The sequence below is a fragment of the Dermacentor albipictus genome, chromosome 1, assembly GCF_038994185.2.
Source record: "Dermacentor albipictus isolate Rhodes 1998 colony chromosome 1, USDA_Dalb.pri_finalv2, whole genome shotgun sequence".
In the NCBI taxonomy this organism is placed as follows: Eukaryota; Metazoa; Arthropoda; class Arachnida; order Ixodida; family Ixodidae; genus Dermacentor; species Dermacentor albipictus.
Genome location: NC_091821.1, coordinates 132539385 through 132564328, shown reverse-complemented (window position 1 = coordinate 132564328; position 24944 = coordinate 132539385). Strand labels below are relative to the sequence as shown.

General features: G+C 41.2%; 1 protein-coding gene across 1 annotated transcript; it reads left to right on the top strand.

The window, feature by feature from the left end:
- On the top strand, positions 1 to 23794 carry CIAPIN1 (cytokine induced apoptosis inhibitor 1). Its single transcript, XM_065424500.1, has 8 exons — positions 1 to 135; positions 357 to 512; positions 1220 to 1354; positions 4853 to 4920; positions 7374 to 7491; positions 8689 to 8811; positions 19766 to 19890; positions 22421 to 23794. The coding sequence occupies exons 1-8, from the start codon at positions 21 to 23 to the stop codon at positions 22532 to 22534; spliced, it is 954 nt and encodes a 317-aa protein (XP_065280572.1). The 5' UTR covers positions 1 to 20; the 3' UTR covers positions 22535 to 23794.
- The last annotated feature ends 1150 nt before the right edge of the window (positions 23795 to 24944 follow it).

The window sequence follows — 24944 nt, the reverse complement described above, 5'->3', positions numbered from 1 at the left end:
CATTTGGCACCAGTTGCAACATGTCGCAAGCGCAAACAACAAACAAGAAAAAAGAAAAGAAAAAGACGCTTTCGTCCAATCCAATACAATCCAAAGCCTCACGTGTTTTGTCTTGTCTAGTACCGGCGCTGTTGGGTGAGATTTGCGCACTTCTTAATGTAGTTTTTCATTATTAAAGAGTTTTTCTAATGACTGCATCTTGTAGCAGAATGCAGTGAAAAACTAGAGGTTATTGAAAGCTAGCAGCAGCATTTACAATGGGCGTATCCGCTGTAGGGCATCATATATTGTGGATTGCGCAGTTAGTTTCTTTAGCAAGGTTGTGAAATTAAGTGGCGTTACTGCTATAATTTCAGCAATGGAGCACATCTTGAAAGGTGGAGACAAGGTGCTGGTTTTGTGGGAGGGTCACGTCAACAGTGAAATAGCCACGGACCTCAAACAGAAAATTGCAGCTTTGGTCAAAAAAGCTGAACTTTGTCATTTCGAAAATGCTGTGAAATTGCTTGAGTGTAAGTATTGCAACATGCTCTCAGCTTGTTCCTTGTTGTGTCCGCAGCATTTTGCACCTGCATCTTATGCGCTTCCTATCGTGACTGCCTGTGTCGGGCTGTTAACTGTTGTGCTTGCTGAGCGCCTTAGCTTGCTCTCGGAACACGTTGATCGAATCTATCATTAAAAATATTTATACGCGTATCTTTTGAAAACGTCTTCTATAGCGAAAAGTTGCCTTCATCCTTGGTGTATTTCATTTAGCGTCAGTGCCGGAAAGTGTTTTTGATGTGTGTGTGTTCGTCTCCGTAGTGTTTATTCATTGAGAGACCGATGACAGTTGTCTGAGTACTCACCAATGTGTCGATAAAGCCAGAAGTCAACGGTGAGGAGTTTCGTGCATATGAAAAGCAAGCCACCTTTATTCCTTTAACTCCTTGACCTTTTGTACTCGGGTTAGAAATTTTGGTAAGTGCAACCAGAAGCTTTACTTGTAGAGCCAAAAATGAATTTTTTTTATCACGTGTGATCGGCGATTTGCGTGAAAATGTCGGGTGAAAAACTAAAACGAAATATTGCGGTGAATAGTTTTGTTATGCGGTGTAGCTGCATTTCTTATAATTCCTCGGAGTTCTGAGCATGTCACATGACCTTGTATTGCTGATTAAGTTGATAAAACCTGTGCCACTTTAAACCATATGTACTTTGTTTTCTCTTTGCCTTCTAGCTGAACACCCAGCGTCCAGTTTTGATGTTGTGCTCGTTGGTTTTGTCACACCACAGATGAGACCGAGCTCTGACACTTTTGCTAATATTATTGGTCTCCTAAAGCCAAATGGGAAGCTTCTTGTCAAGCTAAGTGGTAATTCATATTGATGCTTTTCGCTGGAGTATGATGGTTAACATTAATAGCAGTGTTCACACAAACAAATTGAAAAAAAAAAGGAGAAAAAGCTGGACAGTTTACTGCCTCTCGGCAAAGAATAGTGGTACTCAAGCAAGAAAAGTAAGGAAAAGCACCAGGACCGCGACTGCCCATCAGGAAAGCCCCACTCACAAGCTTCTACATATACTGATGAAATACTCAAGTTAATTTTCACCAAGATGACTTGCACCACATTGTACATTCTATGATTTCCTTAAAGGGGCCCTGAAACACTTTTTGAGCATTGTAAGAAAATGTTCCCGATCTGTACAAGAGGCTTCTGTGAACACGTGAGCCAAATATTGCACTGCATGCAGCAGGGAATTTACAACTGCATGTTGAAAACAGCAAAAAATTGCTTGCTTTCGCTTCCACAATGTCATCATGCAGCATCATTGCAAGCAGCTGGACCCACCTACACCTATTGGCTGATTTCATAATCGTGAGAACATTCTCAATAATATGTAATTGCTAATTTCAAGGCAAATAAATGAAATATATAAATGCCTGCTATCTCAAAGAGACAGAAAAGTAATTTCATCTTTGCACTGCCAGTCTATGCATGACAGTTTCGTGTAGCTGCGTCTGCTGCTCGTTGCTTCCAAAATAGCAGTGGTGTGCTGTGTGGCACAGTCTACTGCGGCTGCCACAGGGTGGCGTGATGAGCCATTTCACCGCCAAGACACTCAACTTTTGAGTGGAGCTTTGCCTCCTTGGCATCTCTCCTGTGTAGGCTCCAGCATGCTAGCAGAGACAAAAAGAGAGAGAAAGCCGCGTATCGGTACGATAACTCTACTTATACCTGAAGGATTGAAAATCATTTTGCGGCATGACATTCATAAAATGGCATCCTTTAATGGTGAGACCATTCCATGATTAGTTAGAAAAGTGTTTCAGGGCCCCTTTTACTTCAGTGTAGCTTATGATCTGTAATGTGCAATCCTGTCAAAAATTACACTTGCAATTCAGAAAACAACAGTGCAACCAAAGTAAATCTATCTATTTGCATTGTGTTATTAGGGAATTCTAATCTCTCCGCGAATATAAGGCAGGTAAGGGAGTGTAGCTGAGCAAGGTCTAGTATGACTGGTCAGCATTTCTGGGATAAATTGTGCTCATAATGTGAGTGCAGTTGCATTGCAGTGGAGTCTCTCAGTGACAACACGTGCACTTTTGCACTGTTTGTATTGGACATTCATAATTATATTGCACTTAGTGCTACACTGATGAACATAAGGGACAAGACCCGGACGGACAAGATGCAGACGTACTTGCGCTATGTACGTCCAGGTCTTGACCCTTATGTTCGTCTGTGTAACACTAAGCGCAATATAATCATGAACATCCATCAACTAGCCCCGTTCATTGCTTTACTTTGTATTGGGGTTGGAATGTGTGTGTGTGGGTTTTTTTTTTTTTTTTTCCGGCATTGCAGGCTTCTGCGGAAAGCACTTCATGCCTTTCTCATTGTACATTTGAGCAACTGCCTCAGTGCATTAAAAGCAGCCCGCTGCACCCGGCGACAACATAATGTGACAGTGCAGCCAAAGCTATAAAGCCAAAGCATACATTTTTTTACTGTGCAGCTGTATGTAGTCTACGAATCCAAGCAACTGGAAGCTACGTAGTGTAAAACAAATCTTACCAATTATTCTGTTAACTTTTTGTTCAAGATTTATTTCATAACAATAAGAAGCTTGCTTAGAAAAAGGATTTCCGTTACTTGCTGTCTCCAGTTTTGGCTTTCTGGTGTCCATGTCTGGTTTTCCTGGTCCTGTAGGCCACCAGAAAAAATGTCGGCGCTATTTGGTGTAGTAACACAAAAGCAGAAGCTCCGCACATGTGTGTAGCTTTAAATGTGCTGCCACAGAAAGTTGTCGTCGGGTGTAGCCATGGGGATGCACATAAAGTATATAGAAGTTCTTTTTTTTTTTGTAGAAAAGAGCACTGATCTTGCAAAAGCACAGGCAGAAGAAGCCACCTGCTGTTCTTTCTGCTGAAAGCACTTGGTGTCCAGAATAATTTGTTTGCTTGTTTGTTTGTTTATTTGTTTGTTTGTGTATGCAAACCCTCCTGCAGTCCAACCAGGGGGTACACAGCCAATTAAACATTTGAATATATGCAGGATAAGTATAACATACAGCAATGCAACAACATTCTAAAAAATGGCACTCAAATTTATGCACAAAGTCATCAGCATCATAAGCACTTGAAGGGGAAGTTCTTTCCAACTAGGAACAAAGAACTGCATGTAAATATACCTGCAAAAAAATTGGAGCAAATTATTTTTCATATGTGCTTGTTTTTGATATGCATGGCAAGTAATTTGCATGCAGGATTTAAAGATTAAATGTTATGCTGACACATAATGAGTAAAATGGCATTCATGAATGTTGCTGTGTTATATTGTCACGTGGTCGTGATGTCAAAGAACACAGTAGCAATACTGTGAAAGGCAAAACTAGCTTTTATTGGGCAAACCTGTGCCCGCAAAACAGGCTACACTTAAAGCACAACAAGAGCGGCGAATACAGTCGGCGATCGGCGAAAATCTGATCAACCGGTCAAGCACGTCGGCTTTTATACATCAATCGTCGAATGTTCCAGACTAATCGCTGGGACCCGCGTGTCTTCCACAAAGTTCTACATTATTCGCGTCGCGCACGCATGCAATCAGTTTACACAAGGTTTAGTCACAGACAGCGGATGGAACCATCGATAACATTCCAGAAACTTCGATACATGGAGGCGCGTCCTGCGCTGAGCGTTAACATTTGTTAGGCGGTGAAATGTGTCGCCCGATAAAGACAAGTACACGTGTCAATATGACAGCAGTTTTCCATTTGCCTGTTTGGAAGGAATGTTATTTTGACAAAAACCATTTATGAATTACAAAACAAAAACATTCAAAAGCCACAATGGCAGCAAAGCAACTTTTTTTATTGTTGTTATCTACAAAAACTGCACCTAACAAACGGGAGATGTACGTTTATGTGAACTGTATGCGTAATTGTTGCGTATCACTACAGAATGTCACCTTGTGTCATTTTATGCAACATTCTGTGCTGATTTAAAAGATAATTCCTTGCGTGAGAGATAAGATCATGCTAGAGTTCAACATTGTGGCATATTTCCATCAACACTACAATTTTTGGGACCCAAACAGTTGAACATCAGCACCACACTCGCAAAACACACTCAGAATAGTTGTAAGTTCCTTTATGTTAATTTACTGCCAACCTCATTTGGCAGTACTCTTTACACTCCAACCTATGCAACCTATACACATTAAAAATGTTTTCTACAGCTTACTATTGACACGTTGATAAATGTATAGCTGTAGAAGTGTTGTCTGCACTTCAAAGTGCAACTGAAGGACATTCCTTTCCAAAGCTCTCATTTGGAAATTTAAGCATTTTAATTTATTTGTTGCAGGAGCAGGTCTGGATTCTGGCAATATTGTTTACAACTTGAAGTTGTCAGGCTTCATTGACATCTCCCAGGTATGGCATATTTGAGTAGTTGTATGGATAGATATACCTTGTAGGTGCATGATATTGGACATACTTTAAAAATAACTTGTGTAAACTGTTAGGCTGTTTGCTCTCAAATCTTGCATTAAAAGAGAAACAGTCTCTTCAGATCGATATGTTGTGTAATACCATTGCTGGCCAAGTTTGCTTACAAATATTTTTTTGCTGCATTTGACAGTACATAAGGGAATGTGGTGCAGCTATTGATATCTTCTGGTGGTGTCAGTCACTCCATGCTGTCTCTTTTTTCTTCACAGGACTCATGCAGTCAATGTCCGAATGTGAAATTGTTAGAAAAAACTAAGATATGAGTGCAAAACACATGTTGCTTTCGATGGGAGAATTTGTGTGTCTTGTATGCTTGTATAAATTATATGGATACATCCAGTTAAGCTGCAGGTAGCATTGTTTTCCTTTTATTAAACGCATTATTGAAGTTGAAGCAGCATGATCACACAGAACCACTTTTGTGGAAGCAGAGCTTGTGTTTGATCAGTATGGTGTCGGGTATGTTAGCTCGGTGGCCTAGGCAGGGGGCGGCACACTGGGCACGTTCCCACCCCCTAAAAAAATGCTTAGTACGTATACAGCCTTCCTAGTCCCCCTCCCTGGTCCCTGGTCAAGGTGCTCACCCCCCTTGCAAAATATGTATATCACTGATTGAGCGGTGCACTATTGGTGCATCCACTTAATTTGAGTAACATGCGATTTGTTGGTACTCTTAGCCTGTCATGTGTGAGGGTGCACACTTCAATGCCTTTTTTGAGCCTGCTGATGACATGCATCCTTATATTTTGTTTCACAACACCCATCCTGGCTGAGCCTAATCTGTGCATCCATGACTTCACCTTCTTTATTGTACACGTGCACATTTATGGGCTAAATCTGGTGTGCATGTGCATGGTTTAGCCACGAACTACTTTGTTGTAGACATGCCTGATGCATAGGGACGTTATAGGTACTGTATACTTTATTATTATCATGATGATTATTGCGTAACACTTAGACGAAGTTCACCTGAAGACATAGGTCAGGACTCATCTGTGTCTCTTCATGTCTTTCATTTTAGTGTTACATGCTGGTTTTCATAATGCAGAACCAACTTGCCCAGAGCTGCATCTTAGTGGTGTATGCTGCCATTCAAACCTACATGCAACAGTGGTGGCCACAAGGAGACAATTGCACATTTCCTTTGTGAATTTCCTCGCGAGAGTGTGCCTAGAAAAGAACTCTCAAACACATTAGATAGTCTGGACAATCTTCCTTTGTTGGAAGAGAGAATGTTGTACACTGGTGCAGACCGTTCTCTGTACAGAAGGCGTTGAATGCATTGTTGTGCTTCTTGAGGATGTGGATTGAGTGACAGACTTTGAGAATTGCTGTGCTCTAGGTTGTACAAATGTGCAGTTTTACTTTTTGTTTTTTTAAGCTCATGCCTTCTATGATTTTTAATTCACTTTACCTCCTTACCCCACATAGGGCGACCAGCTGGTTTACCTGCTGGCTCACTTCCTTGTCTTTCACTCTCTTTCTCCCTTCCTCCTCCATTTACCTTAGAGACTCTCGTCTATTGTAATAAATGATGCTTTTCTTTAATATCATTAAGAACAAAAATATGCCAGTGACATACTAAGAAGTTCACAAAATTCATTCACATTAAGTGCAATTCACATTTACTGCAATAAGGAAGGTAACAAAAATGATGCACCAATTATTCTTTTCAGTGTTAGTAAGTGTCTGCTTCATTTCTTTTAAAATTAAAAAGCATTACCTTTCACTCTGTAACAAGCAAATGCTTTCGCTTACAGCTGATCTCCAAGCTGCAGACTCCACACCTCCAGCATTGTTGTACACTGCCATGTTGGCTGTATGCTTGACCATTATTTAGTATTCAGAATGTATTTTGTCTTGGCCTATTATGGGAAGTGGTTCCTCGAGTACTGCTCTGAAAGTTAACCAGAAGTTTATAAGCAGTTCACAATTTACTATGGGAAAGGTTTAAAGAAAAAACAGTTCTAATAGAAAAAAAATCTAAATGAATTGCGAACGTGGCCTTTACCACTTCTTTTCTTTTTATTACATGTTTCTGTCATTCATAAATATCTTTCCCTTTTAGCACCGTATGAAACCTAATGACATAATATAGAATGTCCTGTGCAACAACGTCATTAAATTAGCTTGTCTGACTCAAATATAGTTTGTTTTCGAACAATCTGGAGTATGACAAGGAACGCCTAAGGAAAGATTTAGGATCTTATTACTTGAGCACAGGTAATTATGCAATATATGTGGCATTTCATGGCATGTCACGGCATATTAAGGTGCAGTTTGCTCAATGGGTGACTTAATGTCATTTTTTATCGCACCCCCTTTCAACTGTTGTATTTTCCACCTTATAAATTTTTCACTAATTATGTTTGCAGCTTTCAAGCAATGCAGAGTCTGTGGAAATAACTTGTTCAAAGCCAAATTATGAGATTGGGTCTTCCTCAAAGCTCCCATTTGCTGATACATCCATTGGAAGCCAAGAGCCCTCTTCAGGTAATACAGCATATTATACCTCTGCATTAACTTTTTATAATAATGTAATAAACTTTCCTTTTCCATTTCATTCATTTCATCTTAAGGGCCCATAGGCATTTACATAAGGAGAGGGGGGTGCTACATTTGTGATTGACAGCTTAACGGAAAAAAAGGGGGGGAGGGGGATTTATTGCAGTTTTGATTGATTGATGTAGAATGCACATTCAAAGTAGAAATGATAAAGCAGCCTGCAAGCTATGTAGTGCTAACATTATGAGCATTATTAAAAAAAATTACATGTGTAATAATTATTTCACGGATCTTGAATGTAAAAATATGAAAGCAGCAAGGCATGCAAAAGTACTATACTGTTCCTGCGCATGGACTAGTTTCAAATGTAAAGCGCTTTTAGTTTCTGTTTCTAACATGAAGCTGCACAGGAAACCTTTTCTCAGAGAAAGCTTCACAGTTTTCTTTGTAGCTTCGCGCTACAGTCTAGTGGATAACAATTTTTCTCTTTCATGCTGATATTGGCAATAAACATTTTGTATTTACGTCATTATATTTAAGTTCATATACAGTCATTTGAATGTTGAAAGAATGGTGGGCTCTTGGAGACAGCAGTTATAAAAAGCCCATCTTGAATGTTTTGCATGCTATACATAATTGTGCTGTTAAATGATTAAAAAGCATCTAAAGCCTTTTTTGTATTGTTGATGGTGTAGCAGATATGGTGCTGCTTGACTGAACTACCTGAAAGCCTTGGCATGCAATGTGCTGTGAGCAGACATGACATCTGATGGCAATTAAGAAGAAATTGTCACTGATATGGCAATAGAACCATCTTATGGCTGGGAATGATACCACTGTGCCAGTATTATCGCATCCATGGTCAGATGGCATGACAAAGGGTCGTACCACCTGACCTTGAGGTCATGTTGGTACAGAAGCTTGGTACAGAAGCTTCGCTTGTAGAAGGTTCATTCAAAAACTTAACTGTTGCAAAATATTTATGAAGAGATGTCCCGTAATACCATGCACATTATGTACCTTTCATAAAAGGTGTTGCAGGGTCTCTTTAGCATAAATCATTCTAGACATCCATGGTCAAAAGATATCTTCAGGGTGCACTAGTAATTTAAAAGTGGCTGTGTGAAGGATTTGCACATGCAAATAACCAATGTGCGATGTGTGTGTCCCACTGTGCATTTGCAGATGTAGGCAAGATTTGGTCATTGTCTGCACAAGACATGCTTGATGGTGATGTAGACCTTGTTGATCCAGACCAGTTGATTACTGAAGAAGACTTTAAGAAACCAGACCCAAGCGATCTCAAAGGTAAGTTGTCACCTTTGATGAGCAAGAGCTTGTGCTTGAAACAAACTATAAAACCCTTTTTCATAATGGCCATGAAACATCGATGGTAAATGCACGAGGCAGGTTTAGTACAAGTTGAAATGCATGTGAAGCTTTGATTAAAAATTTGTTCAAATGTGTGCTGGAGAAAGTGTTCCTGTGAGCATAAGCTAATACTTAGTCATCATGATAGGAAACTTGGGGATACAGTCCTAGTCATAGGTGCCGACTACAGGGGGGTCTCCTGGTCCTGAGCCCCCCCCCCACATGCACAACTAAAATGCCATTACCAGAGTTTTGTCACCCACATCATTTGAGGTATCTTTTCACTTTCCTCAATCTTTTCACCTAAAATTTTATTGTGGCTACTAACTTACTGCAATTATTGTTGGCACGGACATGCGCGGCTTTTAATTCATACTTTCGCTTTATTTCTGCAAATCCTGACAATCGGAGGACAAGCGCATAAGAAGCACTAGCGGCGGCTGCCTCATCTGTATGTTCTCACTTCAACATTGTTTTAAATTTCCACTATAAACACCATGCACATATATGTATTTAAATATACGTGCTGGACAAAGTTAATTTTCGAAAGAGAAGGAGGCAGCCAATTAAAGATTCCTATAGGTATGGGTAGCCTATGCCTAGAGAATGAATATGTTGCTATATGTTCACCTCGCTTCAAATTGCTTTGCATGCTTTTTTGACCCTGAAAAATGCCTGCAGATTTCAGTAACCCCTTCAGCAGAGTCTTTTATTAACGGCATGTGACATGCACGGAAATGATATGCATCTCAGTATTGTTTCTCTTCCCAGTAAGTAATTCTAACTGAAAAAAGAAGCTCTTCTAATAACTTACAACATTTATAAGGAATAGAAACATCATCACTTGCACGCAGATGTCTTAAATATATAAATATATACAGGGTGTCCCAATTAACTATCATGCACACAGATTTAAAAAAAAGAAGAGCAATTGCATCAGTCATAAAAAGCCTAGTGCATATTGTGTCCGGTACAGTAGAGTAGCTGCCAGTAATTTTTTCATTACTGATATTTAATTAGGTACTTGTAATTAATTATCTAACTCGAGACATATTATCCTAACTATTACTATCCTAATTATCAGTGTCAATGAGGCATTTGTAGGCACAGCCAAGAGATATCTAATTGTGATATTTCCAGCAATGTCCTAATTGTATACTATTTTTTTCTGACTGATAAATAAACCTTGCGAAATATGAAAATACCATGTGACTGTGCTCCACCCACATCATAAAGCAGTGCCCTCGAACAAGGTCCCTCTGAATTAGCCAAAACGAAATAAAGGAAATAAAAAAAAAAACGTGATCAAGCTAGTTCCTCATCTGCCGCGCCCCGGCTGAAGTAACACGCCGCATTTGGCGTTAGTTGGAAACAAGCTGTGGTAGCTGTTGTCCTAGCATAAAGTGCATGGATGGCTTTTTCTTTTTTTTCTTTTTGCCTTAATATCTATCTCCACAAAAGCGAATTGACGTCAATGCAAGGGTTTAAAGGTGCATCTTGTTTCGTCCCTGTCGCCGTGTCTTTCTGTAATGAGCGGAAGGAAAACATGATCCTTGCCTTGGGAGCTGCAAATGGCAACAAGAGAAAAGTCGCAAATGTATATCAGTCATGAAAGTGTGGTGGTAAACCAAACACATCGACCATCATCAGAAATATGAAAACCTGAGACAAAGCGGTAGCTTCCAGAAACAGCGGCGAAGGACTCAATCTCTGAGTCTTGGCCTACACATGGATGTTCTAGCATTTATGGCCTCAAACCCTCATGGTATTGTGCAGGACGTGACCGCCCAGGTACAAATTTGCAAGACATCAGTTTGGAGGATCCTAAATGACTCGGCCTTTCACCTGTATCACCTTAACCTGCACAAATGCTTGGAAGATAGGGACTTTCAGAAACGTCTAGATTTCTCGAATTAGGTTTCCACAAAAGCCGATGAGTCACCAGATTTTTTGAGCAACATCATGTGCACAGATGAAGCCATTTTTTGCAGAAACAGCCAGGTAAATTTGCATAATGCACACTATTGGAGTGACTCCAATCCACACTGGGTAGAGCGCAATCGGCACCAGTACCAGTGGTTGTTCAATGTGTGGTTCATAATTTGCGGCAGTGCTATAGTCGGTCCCATCTTCTTCGATTGCCTTACAACTGGCTGCTCGAGGAATTTCGCATGTACTCGCGAGCTTCTTTCATGCTCGGAAAAACACTTGTGTAGTTCGTATCGAGCAACAGAAAGCTGTATCGGCAGTTTTTCTTGTTGCGCTACAATTTTCTCATTGACACTTTTCATCTAATTACAATATTTGAGAAGTTGATTAATTAATTAAAACTAATTATCTAATTAGGCGGGATGAAAAAAATAATCTGAGTATCACCAAACGACAGCAAACAACATTACCTTGGTTCTGTCCAGCTACATTGTATTTGCATATTCTTAATCTTTGGCCCAAGTTACGTGGGACACACTGTATCCTGTATATTTAGGGTATGGAAAGCTGGTTCCCCCCCCCCCCCTGGAAAGATTAAAACTTTCCGCCTATGGTGTTGGTATTGTGATACAGCGAAATCTTGTTATGATGTAGTTGTATTTGCAAGGGGGAAAAAAAAAGTCAGTGCCCTTGCACTCTGTGAAGAAGAATGACCAGCGAAGCTGTGTATGTGGGCCTGTTAATGGCAAACTGTACCTCTGCCATGGGTCAGTCTGGCATTGCTTTATCTTCAGGATCAGCCCACGTATGGGCAGTTTGGTGTCTACACACAGACGTGATCCTGGAGGAACTAGCCCTTAACAGCTTCATTGTAATTCGCTGTAAAATTGGTTATGTCTTTGTGCTTCTTAATTAATGATGATGATGACGAACGCGGGAGCAGAGGCACGAGCGCGTTCACACAGTAGTGTTGAGGGGCGCCAACAAGCCAGCTGTGGAAGAAGCCGCCGCTGGAGCCAGTTGTGATGATGATAGCTTTGTATTAACACATGGACACGATCCTGGAGGAAGTAGCCCTTAGCAGCTTCGCTGTGAAAACCAGTAAAAGATTGCACATTTTGTTCATTGAGATATTTTTATAATTCAGCAGTAAAAATTTTTAAGTTCCCAGAACAGCTGTAGTGGATAGCATTTTCGCAGTAAGCACTTGAAAGGACACTAAAGGCAAATACTAAGTCAACGTGCACTGTTTAAATACCATACCAGAAACCTCACAACGCTTGTTTGGGGCCAAGAAAATTGCAGAAAATTTACGAGAAGTTTACAAGAAAATTGCATCTGAAGAGTCCTAATACCGTTTTCGAAATTCATAGCTCCCGTCACCCAATCGGGGGAGTGGCGACGTTGCATACACCATCACAACCCTTCGCTACGTGAGTAAAATGGCGCTCGACAAACGGCGATACGGAGCCGAGACAGAGCGGTGCATTCGCCGCTCCAGCTGATTTTTGGTCAAATGGGGTAGACCATTCAGCCATCCTGCGACATCACATGGAAGTTGAATTCTCTGCTACTTGCAGTTTGTGCGAGTTTCGCGAGCCAGAAAAACCAGCGTAGCACTATGCAATAATGAAACTGCGGAAACGCAAAAGCATGGGCGGCACAGAGTCGAGCAAAAACGAAACCTTTCGACCGCCCGTGTCATTGTCAAGGCTAATTTCAGTGAGTTACTTTTTTCTAAAAACGAAATAAAACTGGACAAGTAGCATTTTATTTCATCTTATAATACAATACAAGGATATCTTTTGCAACGAGTGGTTGAGTACTAGTGGCAGAATTTAACTGAGTGCTTTCTTCATCGGGCAATGCTTGAATGTCCCGGGGGAGTCTGTAATAAACTCCTGCATTTACCTCAATTATTAAGGCTCTGTTCGCAATAATATTGATGCCTTACAGATTCTCAAGCATTAATCTAGCACTTTAGCTTGACTTAATATTTGCCTTTAGTGTCCCTATAACAAAAATCCTGCACAGAGCTCGAGCAATAATTATGGCATCAAATGCACTAGCGCATGCTGGAGAGATTGTGTCAGGAGCAAAAGCTCAGCATGGAGTGTGCCTACAGCTAGCAGCTACCACCAGGTGGTGCCTTTGTACACATGTGTCACTTGAGAGAGTGATGCTGAAGGGAACAGATGTGCCCATTGGAAGTGTCTTCTTAGCACAATAAGTTTTTTTATTTGATTTTTCATTAATTTGGTTGTCAAAAGTTAAACAAGCAATTTATATTTATTTATTTATTTATTTATTTATTTATTTATTTATTTATTTATTTATTTATTTATTTATTTATACATACTGCAGCGCAATTTGCACTATAGCATGAGTGGGTTCAGGAAAGGTACAGAAAATGCAATGGAATATACAGCGGTAAACACAAGTGAACACTTTTACAAAAGAGCACTAATGGAATCATTTTCAGTTTATTCTTCTTGGTGAAATATAGGTAAGTAACAAATAATTGTGTATTTTCTTTAATTAAATTTTTTTCTACAAGTAGGGTTACTCTTGCACAACGTCTTGTTAGTACAAGATAATGGTTAGTAGTAGTAGGAAGCCAGGTACGAGTTGTTATGAGTGAAAGCGACCCTATTATGCATTGGAAGAAATGCAGTTTGAGACAGTAGGGGAGGCAAATGGCGCAGATTTGATCTGTAGGATATGTGTGCTAGGGTCGCGACTAGACCGTCTAGAGCAGGAGAAGGATGAGCTAGCTAAGTGGGTCAGGAAGCTGGAAAAGGAACTCAAGAGTGAGCAGAGCAAGGAGGTAGAAGATAAGCTAGCCTACATAGAAAAGATGCTGAGGGCCGCAAAGCAATGGCGAATGCTTCGATGCAAGCACCACGAATGGGACTGGCTCTGAAGCGAGGGCAGGTAAGGAGGTCGAAACTGCCATGCCAGAAAGCAGTGGCAGTCATGTCAGTGATAGTCACAAACGGGCAACCACTGTCGTGCCAGCCATGGAAGGCTACGACAAAGTGAAGGGTGAGGAGACACGGGGTGGGGGGGCATCACTATCGCAAGTACAGCTTTTGCCGGTGAGAAGGAGGAAAAGCATCGAGTTGTCTTTGTTGGTGATTCAGACAAGCAGAAAGTAGAACCGGTGATAATAGATAGGGTAGGTGCACGCGAGCAAGTCCACTTTAGCGTGCTTCTGGAGAAACCGGTTAGGGAAGTAATAGCGAAAGTCAAGCAACACATGTGGACACAATGAAGGAAAGGCACCTAGTGATGATAATGGGCAAAGTGATTCACATACTGCAGACAGGGGACAGGGATAGCGAAGCTAATAGCCAAAGGGGTTACTGATCTGCAGAATGTTTCAAAGGAAGTGCAAATTGCAGTGTGCACAGTGCCAAAGGTTGAAAAACAGGGGTATGGAATTGAAAGGGCAGTGCTTGTAGTAAACAGAGTGATTGGACGCTAGCTAAGGCAATTAATTTTAGTCATTGTCATCAACCGACAAGTGTACCGGGCAGGCCATGAAGGCGCTTCTGCTGCATGACACGATACATTTTAGCGATAGTGTAGCAACACTGGTTGGGCATTGATTCACGGCATAAGCAGTAGCTTTTCTAGGCGAGCCTTAAGCAATCAGGAGGGTAGATTAAGTATTGAATGTAGTGGCACACCAGGAAGGAGCAGAATTAGGCCACAAGGAGTTAAGAAAAGACGCACGAAGGATAAGTATAGAAATGGTAAGATTTGTTACATAAACATTCAGGGTGGTTGCAAAGAGGAAAAATGCTTGGAAATTCAAACGCAGCTAAATTATGAAGCCTTTAGCATTTACACCTTGACCAAAATGAATCTACGAGATTCAGAGCAGCTGCTTGTGATTGAGAATTTAGTATGAGAGGGGTGCAACAGAATGACTGGTTCAAGGAAAGCCAGAGGCGTAAGCATGCTAATTAGGCGAAGTATGAGGTGGTCAAACGTAAAAAAAGACATGTAAGAAGCATTTATGGATTAGCAGCATATCAGAAGGAAAAAACTTATGGCTTGGAGTAGCTTCCCTATGGACAGGTACCGTATTTACTCGATTCTAAGCAACCCCTTTTTTCCAGATCGCGATGCCCAAAGTGAGGGGGGGTGCTTAGATTAGAAAAATCTAGAATGACCGCCCCCCTCACTCATTTCGCTGCGACATCACGACGAGACGGGTGCGAGAAATAACATTTTATTTTGCAAACATTCAAAAGAAATATTGGTGCACACAGTGAACCCACCGCTTGTGTCGAATGCTCAGTTACTATCACTGGCACTCGAGTTGTCGCACCGCTTGAACCGCCACTCTCGGTATTCCACAGCAGGTCGTCTTCCGTTCCGTCGAAGTGGTTTGTGATCGAGCAGTTCTCTAATGATTTGACCACAACGTCCACTTGGACGCTTCGAAGCGTCCGAAATCCACTTTGCGATGGTTGCTGGGGACGCTTTCTGTAGCTTTCACCATACTTCCGTACAGTCCGGCTGTACGGCGTACTCGCGCCGCGGATGCCGTGCCACCTCGGGACTCCGACGGCTCCAGCTCGATGAGAGAGTGAGCAAGCGCGCTTGGCGGCCTTGGCTACGTGCGCTTCCTGACAAATAAGGGGGTGCTTAGATTCGCATACAAACTTTTTCCCAATCTTTTTGCGAAAATAGAGGGGGGGTGCTTAGAATCGCGAAAATACGGTAGTCATTGCAGAGATAAAAATAAAGAATTGATTGATTGCATTAGAAGCGATACTAATGAGTTCAGGAAATCTGGCCAGGTGGTTTTAGTAAGAGATATGAATGCTTGTACTGATTACAACGATTCTCTAGCGCTGGATCTGTGTAGTGAACAGAACCTTATAATAGTTAACAGGGAGAATAAGTGTCATGGACAGGTAATGTGGCTATGCAGAGGCGCGCGGAGATGGGCAGAAAATGAGCATGCGGTGACTGTTGGAGCAGCAGCCCATCGTGGAGCGGCTCGAATTTCTCTTTTTTTTTTTTCTTTTCAAGAATTTCGCATTTCACTACCTTTCGGCTCGGCCACCCAGCAGCCAAACTGCATAGTTATAACTGATAATGCGGCATTGGGGCATTGTAGTAAGCAGGTTATTTCACCACGGAAAACAAAAAAGTGGAGAATGCAGCAGCTTCTCATTGTTATAACCGATATATTGTTAAAACCGGTATCGTTATAAGTGGGTTTGACTGTATGCCCGCATCGTTCTCACACATTTGAAGTCTAGTAGGCTTGAAATCACTATATGTCTATGCTAGCCTTCCTGCATGAGGCCGATGGCGCTGCTCAACACAGCGATCACGGCAGTTGGTGAACCAGCATGATACATATAATGCTATGTGTTTCGACATTGCCTTTTTGCCCTGTAAAGCCATATATTTGAGAGGGATCGCCTAAAAAGAATGCGATGGCTATTTTTGAGGGCAAAATTTCCGTAACACATGTGAATGCGTCATAGAAAACGGAACGAACGCAACTGAAAAAAAAATTCGGTTATCATCCTCTTTCTTGAAGAAGAAAAACGGGCTAACGCCGCAATACGGCCTTGCATATTCACGCCGCACAGCATTTATAGATCTATAAACGTTGATGCTGTATGCTTGGACCATGCGCTGTATAGAACAAAGATATCTGTAATCCAGCACCTACCACTGCTTAGGACGCTCGCGCAGTTCGTAAACAGTCACTTTGCTGACCAAGCACAATTCACACTGTAAGGTATGCTGTTATTACTAACCAAAACAATTTTATTCATGAGTGGAAACCTGATCCACCGAACTAAGTAGTCACGCAGTGTAATCTGCAGCTAACAGTTTGAATGCTTGTCAAAGTATAACAGCACAGCTCCTATCATAGCAGAAGGGTACCCACGCTGTTATGATCGTCGTGTTTGTTTCATTGTTAAGCTGCAGCTTAGAACTAGAGGATACTACTGCAATAAGGGGACATTAGTGAATGGAACATTCATAAATACATAATTGATCTCCGAGGCTGAATGTAGGCTCAAACACGTGCGCACACATCGTGCTGTGTGCTCCATCGGCCTCAACACCTACAGAAACTTCCGCCATGCAGACTTAAACCACTTCAGTACGTCTCACAGAACCGTTTACCACATAGAAGACACCACGTCATACTAAATAGACTGCACGAGTGCGAAAACAAACGCCAGAAACTACCGCCGAGCGTATACCTGCCATGCGAGACGGAGCGCCCACCCAAACCAGCATGCTCACTGCCCATAGATGGCGCCACTGCGTTGCAATATGGTGGCGCCCATGAAAAAACGGTGTATAAGAAGGCACCTAGGGATCATTGAGAAGCCAAAACATTGGAATTACACGAAGAAGAGATGCTCCTTAGATGGAGCAAGTACCGAGAAAAGAAAAGGATGGCGAGTGAGCTTGCACAAGGGAAACTTAAATGCACAAGTGAATGTTGGCTGCATAACATCTTCAAAAGAGAAAAAGACACACCAAAAAGATTCTGGAATCATGTAAGAGCATTTGGAGCTCCAACTAAAAATTCGCAAACGGCTATAAGGGATGATGATGATTGTAACATCTTCAAACAAAACGATGCACTGCTGTACATCAGAGACGTTATTAGGGATAACTTCGGCAAGAAATAAAGCGTAGTTTTGACTCGGGACAGGTCCAGGAAAAACAGGAGTGTGATAGATCAAAGTTTACTGGTGGAATTTAACCAAGAACTGAAGCAAGGATGTCCTTTGTCTTCATTGCTGTTTATGCTTTATGTTAAGGGCATAGACAGATGACTGGAAAACAGTGAATTAGGGTTTGATTTATCCTACATGTGTAATGGGCAAAGGGTGCAACAGAAGGTCATCAGACTGATGTATGTGGATGACATAGTGCTACTAGCAGACAATGCAGCAGATTTACAGAGACTTGTAAATATGTGTGGTAACACAGTAACAAATCTAGGCCTTAAGTTTAGCACACTGCAGAGAAATTGGGAATTATGATTTCTAATGAAGAGATGAGTAATTATGTGGTATCAATTCAACATTAAGTCATACCCACAGTCAACCAATATAAATACCCCAGTGTATGCATAAACGAAGGAAAGACTTACTCAAGCACCCACCAAAATAATATGAAAATAAAGGGGACGTGCAATGCAGCAATAAAACATTGTGCACTTTGGGGCCACAATAAATGGGAGGCAGTACGTGGAATCAAGAAAGGAATAATGGTGCCAGCGCTAATTTTCTCGAGTGCTATTCTGTGCTTAAAATCATATCTTGTCAGGGTTGGAAGTTAGCCGAAGATCAGTAGGCCATTTGGCTTTCTCTTGGTAAAACCACAAATCAGGAATTGCAGAGTGACATGGGTTGGGCCCCTTTTACAGTCAGAAAAGTGCAGAGCAAAATTTGATTTGAAGAGAGGAGCATAGATGAAAATAAATGCGCTGCCATAGTGCACAAGTATCTGTACCTGAAAAGCACGACCACAAAATGGAGGAAGAGGTCAAGAAAGTTGGCAAACAAGTACGTGGTAATTGACTGTGTAAATAGACAACCAGGAGTCATATAAAAGAAAGTGAGAAAAACAGAAACAGTGAATTGGATGCAAAGCATGTAGACAAAAAAAGACCATGGAGATTTACAAGAACAGGAAGAAAGAAATTAGAAGGGAAAATCTGTATGATAAGACAAAGAGCAGTGCCTTGCTATTTGAGGCTCTATCTGGTTGCCTAAGGACAAAAACACACCGAAGCAAAAATTCGCAATGAGATGAGGCATGCGTCTGCTGCAGCAAAAATCTCGAGACCACTCAGCGCATCATAATGGAACGCCCAGTGAGACCCGTGAATAATGTACACCTTCAAGAAGCACTTGGATTTTAAAGTGGACGGAAGCGTCATTTGGTCAGCAGTCAAGATAAGCAAGAGGTGTTTAGAGTACTGGTGGAAAAAAAGCATGAAAGAGATTGATGCTATGGGATCTGCTATAGCGGTTCAAGGCAGATATAGAAGTTTTGTGGAAGAAAAAAAATTTTGAGATGCTTACAAAAATGCTAGAATAAAAAGCATGTATAGCATACCTCACTAACTCGAGCCGGCTAAGTGACTATTTGTCACAGTCTCATTTCAAAGGGGTTGTCAATAAATTGTCATCATGACCCACCAATGCTAGGCAGCTACTTATTTACTCTGGTGCAGTGATGTGCTAACCCATTGGCACTATAATGGTTTGAATATTCATTTTTGGTAACAGTTGGGATAATGACATGGTGCAGCAACACCGAAATTATGCACTTCATCGTTGCCCAGGTGCTTGTGAGGCAACTTTCATTTGGCATTTTCCTGTCTTAACTAGCTGCTAATTTGCTTTGTAGCATATCTACAAGCACTAATGGAGCATGTCCAGTGCGTTTTTTCTGCTGGCTGGACTACTGGCACAGTGGTCAGTTCCATCATCTGCTTGCCATCAACATTTGCTCGAGGAAGGATAAGTGAAAATCACTAATTCTGTGTAGGGCAATGTTTTTCGTTTCCTTTCCATGTAGCAAAAGCTCCTGGTACACTTTTGTGATACATATCGACTTTGTTTAGTAGAAACTACAAAATGGCATTACATTGCTAGTAAACTACTAGAAAAATAAATACTTGCATTTCAATGCAACTAGGATTGGGAAATCAATAGATTTTATTACATTGTGGATTTTACTAAATAGATGTTCATTATATTGAGGTTTGACTTCAACCAACACATGTTTGTACAAATTGGAATGGCAGTGTTCAGACAACTTGCACTATGCCATGCATGTCTTCAGAGCAATTGAGCATTTCACATGGCAGCAGCATTAGCCAGAACAAGAGCAAGTTGCTTATGCATGGAAGTATAATTGGTTTGAAATTGCATTTTGTTCTTTTCTGTAGCCTGTGGTGGTGAGAAGAAGCGACGTGCTTGCAAAAACTGTACATGTGGTCTTGCTGAAGAACTAGACCGTGAAGCAGCTGCCAAGGCTGCTGCCACACAGCAGCCAAAGTCTTCATGTGGAAACGTGAGTACAGCAATAAGTTTTGAGTTGCTTGATTCTGCAAGTGGGGAAACGCGTCGATAGCCCTACACAGGTGGGTTAAATGTATGAGGGAGATTACAACTTATCCACACTCTCGCTGTAGGCTGTTTTAGCCAAATGTCAGAGACGACAGGTCGTCTGGTGTCAAGATCACTGCCCGACTTTTCACTTTACCTTACACTTTACCTATCTATCAGTAAGAAGAATCCACCAGAATCAGACTGTTTGCATGCTTGATATTGTCATCTGTCATAGATGTTTGTCTAGCTCCTTTCTTATGGCTGAGGCTTGTGCTTCTTTCCTATAAAAATTCATGTGTAATTCTGTATGAAATTAAACCACTTTCTTGTGACAAAACACTTCTTCACTCTGGACAAGGTCTTCAATACCAGCGTAGGACATGCTTGTCAGACTAGACAATGTCTTTCTGCACTCTGCTTTCTTTGGTGCACTTTACAAGAGGGGGCAGCCATTGATTTTCTCTAGGTCCATTCGATTCACCCTGCACTTTATGAACTAGTTCCCACTAATTCATTGCCAGTTCTTGTTCCTGTGGAAGCGGCACAGCACCTTCTGTACAAACACTGCACTACCTTTCTGGTGAGTGCGGGGAATGCCGTTAACTCATCCTGCACGAAGCCTGCTCTGAGTGAAACAAATGACGATGTGCACATGCCGCCATGTCAAACTGGTGAAACATATACTGAAGTGCAGCAACTCATGAACTAGTTCATAAAATGCAGGCGAATCGAATGGGCCTTCTATCTTGGCTGCAGCTAAACCGAACTGACATAGAATGTTGAAATCTGCAAAGCTGTGGCAGGAGGCACAGTGGACATGTAATGAAAGTGCTCAAGAAATTGTGATCAGTAGAAGCTTTAAAGGGACATTAAAGAGAAAAATGATTTCACCTGTGTTAGTATATTACCCTTCTACAATACCAAAAATACTGCCCTACCAAGAGTGGAGGCTTGGTAGGCCAGTAAAGCAGCAAAAATAAAAAATGGGTGGTGACGCCACCTTGAAGTTCCTGCACCAGCTCGTGATGCGGTCATAAATTTCGACAGCGTCTTGTAGGGCCTTGTTAATATTTTATTGCTCAAAATGGGCTACATAGCTTTCAAAAGAGATAAAAATTGAACTTGGCAAGTTTTGTGAACTTGACTGAGCCACCAGGGCCCATATACGAAACAATACTTTGAAGTCCAAGGCGTCACAGTGACATCCCGATTCTGGTATTACGGCATGAAATTTAAGAATTTGAACGACTTTGACCTTCATTTTCTCTTCTAAGAATCAACCTATGTCACGAATTAATGAAAAAAGAGTTTTCAAGGAATACTTCAGCAGTCTGAACTGATATGGTCTACACTCGTTAGAACGGACCAGTGTACAACAGACTTTCGGATATAATGGACCATATTTCAGTCTTAGTTTTCTCTACCTATTAATGCAGCGAAGTTTGCTTTTAACGGACCACACTGCACTGGACTATCAGCTACAGCGGACAAATTTAGCGGCATTTTTTGTCAAAATCAGGCGTATAAAACGGACTTTTGCCATGTCGACACGGGTTGATAGCTGACTTACGAGGGGCAGCCGATGATATAGTGCACGCGAGGGAGGAAGGCACGGCGGAAGTGTGCCGTCTTCTTTGATCTTCTTTGATGCGCGAGACACAAGGGGCGGGGGGGGGATTCTACTCTGGTGGCTGCTGCTTATGGTGCGGCTGCCGTATCTTGAAAGCAATCTGCGATGTGGACAAAGTACGCTCTCACGTGGGCGCCGTATCTTGAAAGTGTGTGATGTGGACAAAGTGTGCCCAGTGCCAGTAGCTTCATATGTGCTGTACTTCCAATGTTTAATTCGCGTTGAAGCGAGAGACAGCATGAAGGTCAATTCGCGCGCTGCTGCTACTGTGCTTCCTCACTCTAACGTTCTGACAGCTACTTTACGTGATCATCAAGCGAGATGTGTTCATGTTTACCTGTGCGTGCATGACACCGTGCTTGGTCATTTAGTTAGTAAGCGAATGTTTACAACTTTATACGGCTGATAAAGCTACTATCCCTACTTCGCATAGCTGTCTACTAATTTGTTATTGCAATCGATGCTTCGCCTCTTGGGTGAAGCTGCGACTTTCTTTGTTTGTTTTTTACTTTGGATGTTTGTCACTTATTCTTTGCAATAACATTGTTACACATCGCGACAAATGTTTTGGAAGAGAGGAGTTTCGGATATTACGGACTTCGGATAAAATGGACATTTTTTGTCAGATTACAGGGTCCATTGTAACGAAAGTCAACGGTATAATGTTTTTCTTGTCTCTTTAGACAACCAGAGTGCAGATAATTTTCACATTCATCCTCATAGCATTCAAGCAATGTGTGATAACAGATTTCGAATTTATTGCTTGCTGCTTGAACTGCTTGCTACTTCTAGTGAACGTGCATTTTATACATATGAGAGTGAAAATACTGCAGTATGACACCGTTTTCTTTTTTTACTTCAGTGCTACCTTGGCGATGCCTTCCGCTGTGCAAGCTGTCCATATCGAGGCTTACCTGCATTCAAGCCTGGTGAAAAGATCGTCCTTACCGAAGACCAACTAGCGGTTGACTCGTAACAATCATGTGAAGAATATGAACATCCTAGAGAGAAAATTGCATAGGATAGCCATTGTGGACAGTTTTGTAACAAGCTGAAACGCTGTTGGCATCTTGACTATGTATGCAATTGTAGTTTATCACTACATGACTGCTGTACTACTTTTTTAGTGTCACTTAATAAGGTAGTACACGTCACAATTTTCAGATTATGTATAAGCTCTGTATACAGCTCTCCAATGCAAATGCTTGCAAATTGAAGATCCTTTGTTCCTGCTATACTACGACAATGTGGATATAGTGATTTTAAAAAAATTGAGTTACGATGTACAAAGCATGCAAAGTTCGTGCTCCTTTAACGTTAATTGGATCAACAGAGCATAAGTAGCATATACATATTTGCATTGTATGAGGATATCCCAGCAGCAAGTCAGGCCTTTGGTTGCCTTGGTGTTCAGACCAGCGAGTTAGGACTGCATTGTCTCATCAACATTGAATCGCATCTTGAGACCACAAATTTTTTCTTATTAAAAAGAAAATTTAGGTACTTGTGTGTGCTTTTTTGCTGCGAGGACTGAAGTAATGATTCTGGCGTCTCGTGCATTATTCATTTAAGTTATTCATGCAGTTTTGTTGGACCTTTTAAAAAGATATAGTGGAACACAGTACACTGATGTCACCACACCATGCGGTGTGTCCCAGTAGCCAGGATCTACATGGATAAAGCTGATGTGATGTAGGTAATCACTTTGCACATCTCAGGACGTTGTATTGTAATTGGTTAATTATTGTCATCAGTTTCAGCAGTGCTTTAAAGTTTTTAACCTATTTGAAAGGGACACTAACGTGAATTTCAATTTTGGGTGACTACATTGTACTGATTGCTAATGCACTATTCTGCTGCTAAAGTGCGGATCTCTGTACTCACATTTCATACATAGCAGGCAACACTGTGGAATCTACATACATACATAGTGCAGCCATAGAAGTCTCGCTTGATGCGTTTCACAGTGCAGTTATTCTTGACCTACATTTTCTATGAAATAGATACTTCATCTATTACAACTAAAACTTTTGAACACAACGTTATGTCAAATTGCATGTTGCTTGTGTATATAGCATGTGCTTCTAGTAGGCGACATACTATGTTTTGTTGCGAGCATAAGTGATGCACTGTGGCCAGTGGTTGCAGAAACATGTTGCTCTGCTCCTTTGGTAGTAAATACGTTTAAATCTCCAACACGTTTCATGTTATAAATATAATTTTACATTGAAGTGCATGTTTACCCAATATTTTTTCTTATGCGACTTACTGCTTCATGGTCGCTGATGCAAACAATTAGAAAGTCCTCTCTAACCTTCATAGCATTGTCTGTTATGTGTGAAATGGAGTATAATTTATAAAATGCAATAAGCGAGACATCTGGGGACGCCATCAGTGCTGGCGTGAACTGTCTGTCCTTCCTGAACTGCGTTTTCTTCCATTTTCATGGAAAGCATACTTGCACCACCCGCCATGGTGGCCTAGTGGCTTTGGCATTGTGCTGCTAAGCTTGAGGGCGCGAGATCAAATCCCAGCCACAGCAGCAAAATGCAAAAACGCCCGTGTACTTCGCATTAGGTATACATTAAAGAACCACAGATGGTCAAAATTATCTGGGGGCCCCCACTACAGCATGCCTCATAATCTTATAGTTTTGGGGTATAAAACTAAAAAATGTAATTAACTGAACTTAATACTTGCACCGTATTTGTATCCGTGAGGCTTAAAAAATAATGTAAAAGTGTGTCATGGCACCACTACGCTGATCAATGGTTTTGTGTGAAACTTGGCCTGGGCTCTTTTGAGCTTTTCTCATGATCTGTTGCAGTCTCCTGTAATGCAGGAATCTGACTTTAGATGGTGCATTGTCAAGTGAAATCAATAATAAAATAATAGCAAATAAAAGTATAAAATTGTCATTAGTGTGCCTCTAACTGGACAGCTTTACATCATCTTGAAAAGCATGAAATTGTTTTGTATCATGTTTCCTTTCACATGAACTTCATTTCCAGTTGAAGAGGAAGTATGAAATTATCTAACGCTAGCTAGGTTCCATGCCACCACACAGTGCCCACAAGTTCTCTTTGACAGAACAAACTTAATTCTGTGTCATATCCCAGTGGCCCTTGTGAAAGCACAAGGCATTGCTTATGTTGGTTAGTCATGGCATTTCTGCTTCCAGTATGGTGTTGCAAGAAAGTGCATGCTGTTTAGGGATGTCATTATGTGCACTATGAGAGCATCTATCATGCTTAACTGGAGATCCAAATTTTTTAAAGGTTTGAGCGAGAGGAAGAAAACAGTTTTTTTTTTCCCCGATTTATTTTTTCAGGAAACTGAGAAAAATTTTAACTCTAGTCAAGATAGCTTAAATTTACTATTCTAGC